Genomic DNA, 8,230 nt, shown 5'->3' on the forward strand with positions numbered 1-8,230 from the left:
GTCACGTGGGGCCCCAGAGGACCCTGGGAAATCCGTCACGTGGGGCCCCAGAGGACCCTGGGAAATCCGTCACGTGGGGCCCCAGAGGACCCTGGAAAATCATCCTCCTCCAAAAAATATAAGAAATTTGGTTTCAGGTGAATGAGTCTCCTAGTTCATGCCAATGACATTTTTCCGATGTTATTTGTTACACGCAGGTAATTATAACGCCCGCAGAACTCGGAGACCTCATATTATACTGGGACAGAAAGGAATAGAAAGCCAGTGGCTGCTGTGGCCCCAGGAAGGATTTTCCCTTTAGAATGGGGCCCGGAAGGTGCAGCAAAGGCTAACAATGCTGCAGCTGATCCCGGGAAAAATAGCGCCAGGTCGTTACCTTGTACTGCTGGTGGTCGTAGCGGTCGTGGATGACAATAAATCGCAGGTCAAACCTCCGGCACAGGTCAAACAGGTGGTCGGTCTCGGCCTTTGTCCAGCCATCATCATGGAGGTACATTTGGTATTCCTGCTCGGAGTACACCGGAACCTGAACGGTCTGCAAAGGAAACAATCATCAGAGTGTGAAGTGTAAGCTCTTCAGGGGAGAAAGTGGGCCGGGATGTTATAGTATAGGGGAGGGTGACGGTGAGATTTTATTAGCATCAAATCCATGCCAAGAGCACCAATGATTCTGAACATTCCAGAATCTCAGCATCATGAACATAACACAAGGTATACAAACTGTCCATACACAATGCAATCTGCTGTACAATCTCCGATGATTTATCATCTCTTCCACCTTTTTTATGGGATCTTAGTGAACTTGGCATCAGATTATTTAGGGATCTGATGGAACACAGATCTTAATTTGTTGTATGTAAAGACAAAATGACAAAAGTGAATTTTAAGATACTGGCATAAGTTTAGGGCCCAGCCACACTGATCCTAGATTGTAAGCTCTACGGGGCAGGGCCTTCTCCTCCTCCTGTGTCACTGTCAGTCATTTACAACCCCTATTTATTGTACAGCGCTGCGTATACTGTCAGCGCTATATAAATCCTGTTTATTAATAATAATAATCTGGTGGATATCAATGTGGACCAATCACTAAGGAAGATGACAGGACGGCACAGAACTCGGAAAGCTCCGGAGTGACCTGCGGAAGTAAAGTGAGCGAGTTTTTTTTTTTTAGATCCACTTGAACTATGGAGAATGTAAAACCTGAACTCTGAGATCCCCAATATTGTCTGTATAAGAAGGAATTATATTTATGTCTGCCCTCTGTATTTCTTTCGGATCTGTGCAGCTTTCAGTGACATCAATAAAATACCTGCAGGAGAGGTCAGCTATCAATGTAAGGGTACCCCCAGAACTACATCCCCTCTCACTACTCACAGGGACCCATGTATTCCAGACATTGAAGTCCTATGGAGATCCTAATGCAGCAGAGAAAACCATGTAACTGGAAGATTAGTCATGTGACTTTGGTAGGTCACATGACATGAGTGCTGAATAAAACTTTAGTAAATCAGGTTTACAGTCCCAAAGCAAAGAGCGCATTAGTAAAGCACATGGGAACATTGCTTTGCTCTATATAGGAGTGCGTTTTTATTATTATTCAGTATTCTTATAGTGCCAACATATTACACAGCGCTGTACAAAGTCCATAGTCATGTCACTAGTTGTCCCACAAAGGAGCTCACAATCTAGTCATGTCATTAATACAGTCTAAGGCCAATTTTGGGGGGGAGCCAATCAACCTAACTACAACCCGGAGTACCCAGAGAACCTGCAAACTCCATGCAGATAGACTCCTGGCTGAGATTCAAACCTGGGATCCAGCGCTGCAAAGACCGGAGTGCTAACCACAAAGTTGGAGAAAATACTTTTCGTTGTTATACAATATGCATGGGCAGCACGGTGGCTCAGTGGTTAGCACTCCCACCTTTGCAGCGCTGGGTCACAGGTTTGAATCTCGGCCAAGACACAGTCTGCATGGAGTTTGTAGGTGCTCCTTGTGTTTGCGTGGGTTTCCTCCCACATTCCAAAAACATGAAGTTAGGTTAATTGGCTTCCCCTAAAATATACCTTAGACTGTAATAATGACATATGACTATGGTAGGGACATTAGATTGTCAGCTCCTTTGGGGGACAGCTAGTGATATGACTATAGACTTTGTACAGCGCTGCGTAATATGTAGGCACTATATAAATACTGTGTAATAATAATACATTTATGATAGGATTTTGGCATTAAGATGCAAAATGATCCAATCACATGAACTAACAAACATATTGAAGAAATGAAGTAAAAATGTTTCTGTGTCTTGTAACATATTGGCTGCACAACCCCCTCCAGGATGTGAAGTGAGGGGAGATCCCATCTATGTTTAATGTATTAGAGTTCACATACTTTATTAAACCTGGCAAAGGGGTAGTCCTTCCCCTCCTCTGATGCCCGCCTCCAGTGGTAGAAGATGGCGCCATCTTTTCTGGCTGGGTTTGTAAATGGCATCCACTTCCATGGCCGCACCTTCTTACAGCCTAACTTGGCTTTTACTGTTCGGTAGCCCTGAGTGGTGTCACTGGGGAGCAGCGGAGGAGCGTCTCTGCAAAAAGGAGGAAATTGGTATTATTGGTATGATATGGAGATCCTGACAAATCGTACAGCGATCTCCCCGGCACCTTTTAGCTGGGCGCACCACCTGGCTGTGGATTTATCTTTTAATGCAGCAGCATGGCTAAGATAATATTAGAAAGCTAAGAATTGTAAGATGTTAGGGAAACCAGCACAGAAATCACAAATAATACCACAATGTCTCCGAATAACAGTATGGTGTAGTGTTCACTGGGGGGATTTCCCTTCACTTCCTATGCCAAAGACAACAGGAAGTGGGGGAAAATCTCCACAAAATAAGAGCACCTGGATATTAGTGGAAGATTTCCCTGTATATTGCTTCTGATGATAACGGTAATATTGGGGAGTTTTCATTATTCCTATCTCAGTGAATAGACAGCAATGAAAACCTGGCAGGGGTTCCAATCCCTCACCAATCTGTCCAATGTTATACTTATGTGCTAGGAATTATTGTCTGGGGGCTCTAATACACCAATATATAGCATACAGTTTATTATTCACATTTCCAATGATGTCATTTAAAGCAAAAATAAAAAATCCCACTTTAAAGTTTTAACGATTCAGGCAGGACAGGCAATGTCCCTTCTGCACTAACCTCTTACCTGCCCCATTGTGCCAGGAATATGTAGACATGTGACCTTTAGTGCCACGGAAAAATTGGCATCCCCGGCTTCCTTCGTGTGTCCCGGGAATGTATATATGTTGCAGTTACGTCACCCCAGCACATCAAGATGGTCAAAGCTATTCCATGGGAGCGCGGATAGGTGAATGTCACAGGATTTAAGCCTCACTGATGTGAAAGTATTTTATAATAAATATTTTACATTTAATTAACCATTTGTTGCACAGAATATAACTGGGTATTCCAGGGAACATCCGATTTCCTCATGGGATCAGGGAGGAAATTTTCCCGTTGGAGCAAATTGTACCCGGGGTTTTTTTTCCTTCCTCTGGATCAGCTATGTCCATAGGGTTTTATATCTGGCATAGTTCTCCCTGGAGGGTTTTAGCCGGTTGCTCCACCCGGCTGCTGTGCCTCCCCCGCCCACCTCTCCTGGGCAGCTCTCATCCTGTGCATGGATTTCAGTGAGGCTGCTCTGTGCTTTGTGTCATCCGTTTAGAGCAGGGGTCTGCAACCTGCGGCTCTTCAGCCTCCTTGTTGTGGCTCCCTTCGGCTGCCGCGGGGAGATCTCTGATGGGGGATCCCCTTCCTCCCAAGACACTGCGGAGGAGGGGGATTACCTATCCGGTGTTCTAATGAAAAAAATCTACCAGTGAAATAAATCTACCACGGGGCGTGTACAAATGGGTGTGTACAATGACATCCCCCTCCTTTGAACCCCAATTCCTCTGGAATGGGGAGATGTACAAAACCAAAAATGTAGGTGCAAGTGGGGGACACCTGTGACTAACACCCCCTAAAATTTAATTGTTAGGCTATCATCAGAACATAAAGAACTCTGCCCATCAAAAAAATCTACCGTTACACATTGCTGGAGGCACCTGAACCCCAATTTCTCTGGAACAGGAAGGGGGTACAGGTGAACAAAATTAGAGGTGCAAGTGGGGGACACCTGTGACTAACACCTCCTAAAAACTCCACCCATCAAAAAACCCCTACCCTGTTACACATTGTTGGAGGCTTCTAGCACCTAAACCCCAATTTATCTGGAAACGGGGGTACAGGTGAAAAAAATTTGAGGTGCAAGTACGGGACACCTGTGGCTAACACCTCCTAAAAATTCATAAAAACTCTGCCTATCAAAAAAATCTACCCTGTTACACATTGCTGGAAGCATCTAGCATCTGAACCCCAATTTCTCTGGAACGGGGGGGAGGCGGTACAGGTGACCAAAATAGAGGTGCAAGTGGGGGACACTTATGGCTAACACCACCTACAAATGAATCGCTAAGGCATCGTCAGAAAATAAAGAAATCAAAAAAATCTACCCTGTTAGGTTAGAAGCCTCCAGCTATGTAACAGGATGATACGTTAGAAGCTGGAGGCTTCTAGGGGCATAGTTCAGTGTTTAATTTATTTCAAAGTAGGCCTACACATGCACACTTGTTGTAACAGGTAAAATTAAAAAAATGTTATGTTTTGCGGCTCCAGACTATTTTTCTTTAGTGGAAGAGGAGGCAAAATGGCTCTTTAGATAGTAAAGGTTGCTGACCCCTGGTTTAGAGGATTGCTGCTGGGATGAGAGGTGAGCACACACAGTTTAGCCTTCATGTGAAGGAGACACAAGCAGCCCCGCCCCCATCTGATAGCGCGAGCTGGGATTTCTATTAAAAAAAAAGAAAAAGAAAAAAAAATCTGCCGGTGAAATGTATCGACTGCTAGAGCTGTATGTGAAGTCTGCATGTCGTTCTGCATCCTCACAGCTGTGTGTGTACAAACCTCCATATCTCCTAATATCTATGTCACAATGACCTGTAATTTTCAGGGTGCACAGGGGACCCTCATAGATACTAGTTATTACAATTTCAGCCCCCAGCTTTAAAGAATTTCAATATATGGGGATCACAACTGTAAAAAGTTATGAAAATTGAACTTTGGGGTTGCTGATTCAGAGAAAAGTGCAACTAGGAGTCCTAAATTGAAAATGCAAATCTGACCGCAGGGCCACTAACATAGCAAGGAGCATTGGGGTGGGGCCCCTAAATATATACCTACCTGTCACAAATCTATACCTATGAGACTACTGTCTGCTTCTCTTTATATTTATTTCCCTGGTGGTTAAACTTGATGGACTTTTTGTCCTTTTTCAACCTAACTATGTATCTATGTGAATCCTAATTAACCGCTTCCTCCTCTATATCACCTCTGGGCTTTCTGCTTTTTATACTTCATTCATTCCTTCAGTGGAACATTTTTTTTAATCACAAATACCCCCGTTATGCATTTAATAAAAGAAATAATTAATATAAAGCAAAACTAAAGGAAAAAAAATGCAAAAAAAAAACTCTAATCAGGGGAGATCCCTATTGCAGAAGTGACCGGTGATGTCCCATCTGCAATAAAAAAAACTCCCCTGGCTGATGGCATTACAGAGCTGAATGTACACCGAGTGCATGCCAAACCCAGTGTATGGTCCTCCAATCACCAGGTGCTAGGAATGAGGGAACTCCCAATCTGGGCCGAACCAATCACCTAAACCCAGAGGGGTACAAAGAGAGGATGGGGACACCAGTGATGGAGCGAGGGGAGACAGCAGAGAGATGGGGGAGTGATGGAGAGATGGCGGAGAGGAGATGGAGAGACGGCGGTGGGGCGATGGAGAGACGGCGGTGGGGCGATGGAGAGACCGCGGGGTAATGGAGAGGGGAGTTTTGTTTCCCTTGAAAACTAACGCTCAAAATAGAAAAAAAAGTTTCTTCCTTCATTTCTTTTTTGTGTACAGAATATAGAGAAAATAAAGTTTTTCTGTTAGAAATCATGGAACGAATAACTTTGCTGCCTTTTGTAATGACAAAGATTTTCCAGGCCCGCAGTGGAAATGTAACAACGATCTGATCCATAATGAGTGTAGAGGTCGGAGCTGAAGGGGTTACTGATCTTCAGAGGAACCCGAACAGCCCAATCCCAGCCACAGTGACCGGCACTGACCATCACCCCACACACAGAACCAAAGATGGATAACACGGGGAATTGTATCGCCAATATAACTGTGTGCTCAGTGAGGGTAGAACAGTTAGCAGGAAGCGGGCAGAGAGGGTCAGCAAGTCATGTGACCGAGAGATGACCCCAGACTGGCACGGTTCAGTAATGGAGGCCAGAAGCAGCACTTACTTCTTATCTGAATAGAGGAGAGCGTAAACCTCGCGGTGCATTCCCTCCGGACGCTTAAATGTCAGCGTCTCCGAAGACTTCTTCGACTTTTTCTACAGAGATAAAACATTTATTAGAGGCAAATCAGGAAGAGACGGGGGAAGGGAGTGTCAGCTCCTCTGTACAGCACTGCGGTATATGTCAGAGCTATATAGGCTCCGCACCTTGTCTGCATTGATGATGTCCTTCTTGCTGATAATCCCCGGGGTCTCTGACTCCACACCCCCCAGCTCTAAAATATCCCGAACATCGGCTCCGGTTGCCATTCTTCACCCTGATTGGAGGAGAGATGTTAGTACTGAATATCGGCACCTTTGCATCATTCAGCTCAGTGGTAGAGTTGCCATGGCTGTGAGGTCCCAAAGGGCCCCTGAACCCCCCCCCCCAGAGGTGCAGAACTACAAATCCCAACATGCCTGTGTAACCACCTGATGTTCATGTGATGGGCACCAACCAATCAGTGGGGAGCCCCCTGAGGCTGCTGTGATAACACTGCAAAGTGTGATGTGCCCCATTATCTGCCCCCCACCCCCCATATTACAGGTGAGGGGAGACAGCCTGAGGGGGTCAAAAATATATTACAGCGCAACCTACCCAACCCCCCCCCCCATACACAAACATACTCCCTACATTACAGATGTACACACCCCTCCCCACATAGATAGATACGTACACACCTACCTGACCCCCTCACAGACACAGAAACAGAATACCCCCAACCCATACACCCCAGAGGGCCCCTGAGAGCCCTCGTACACAATTCACCCACCGCTTCAGGACCGACTGATCCTACAAAGCGACGCGCAAAGATGATGTCACACACCGCCGGCGGGACGACTCAAGAGAAAGACACCTAGCGGCTGGAAAAGAGAATTACAGAATTAGAGAGGGGGCTAGCGCAGTTTAGAGTGGGCGTGATCAGAGTGGGAAGAAACTGTGAAGGGGCGGAGTTAGATAAATTGTAATGGGTGGAGGGGCGGGGTCAGATCGGCAGAGAGCTGGTGAGGGGCGGGGTCAGAGCGGTAGAGAACTGATGAGGGGCGGAGTCAGAGCGGCAGAGAACTGATGAGGGGCGGAGTCAGAGCGGCAGAGAACTGATGAGGGGCGGGGTCAGAGCGGCAGAGAACTGATGAGAGGCGGAGTCACAGTGGCACAGAACCTAGGAGGGGCGGGGTCATAGCTTCAGAGAACTGAGGAGGGGCGGAGTCACAGCTGCAGAGAACTGTTGAGGGCGGAGTCAGAGCACGCAGCGCGGACACCGGGAATCGTTCGGTACCGGAGAAGGGGGGAGGGGCGCAGGTTGTTTCCATTATTTTTGGCAGCCCCGTGTTCTTCCTAAGCAGTGTTGACGTTTCAGCTCCATGAAGCGGTATTTGTCTTCCTCCAGCATCTTATTTATTGACTTGGGACCGGAAAGTCGGAGAGAGATCAGAGGTCACGGTCCGCCCAGGTCAGGGATTCCATATGTGAGGGGGGATGGTATTTCCCCTGACTCCTCCTCCTGGTATTAGGGGAGTGACAGAGGAGCTGGGCCAGCACAAACAATAAAATTAGAGGGCGAGGAGAGATTCCTCCGCAAATTGTGAAAATGCCTGAATTTTGGACGCCACGTCTTCTCTGAGGCTCTGAACTCTCGTTAGAAATAAAATGATCCGGTTACCAACATATAAAATCATTTCTCTTTGGGTCGGCCGGTTTGGGTTCAGTCTCGAATTTTAGGTGAAGCGGCAGATTGAAAAGGGCGAGTGTTCGGGGTACAATCTTATATCAGGGTCCCCTCC

General features: G+C 46.4%; 1 protein-coding gene across 1 annotated transcript in view; it reads right to left on the bottom strand.

The window, feature by feature from the left end:
* DMAP1 (DNA methyltransferase 1 associated protein 1) overlaps window positions 1-7,343 on the bottom strand; it is a 34,661-nt gene extending 27,318 nt beyond the window's left edge. Inside the window, exons 1-5 of the mRNA XM_072419276.1 lie at window positions 7,219-7,343; window positions 6,614-6,723; window positions 6,411-6,502; window positions 2,393-2,588; window positions 377-535 (exon numbers count right to left, since the gene is read on the bottom strand). Of these exons, the coding sequence (XP_072275377.1) occupies window positions 377-535; window positions 2,393-2,588; window positions 6,411-6,502; window positions 6,614-6,715 (549 nt within the window). The 5' untranslated portion in view covers window positions 6,716-6,723; window positions 7,219-7,343. The remainder of the gene's footprint in view (window positions 1-376; window positions 536-2,392; window positions 2,589-6,410; window positions 6,503-6,613; window positions 6,724-7,218) is intronic.
* Between the last annotated feature and the right edge of the window lie 887 nt (window positions 7,344-8,230).

This window comes from Pyxicephalus adspersus, chromosome 8 (assembly GCF_032062135.1).
Source record: "Pyxicephalus adspersus chromosome 8, UCB_Pads_2.0, whole genome shotgun sequence".
NCBI lineage: Eukaryota > Metazoa > Chordata > Amphibia > Anura > Pyxicephalidae > Pyxicephalus > Pyxicephalus adspersus.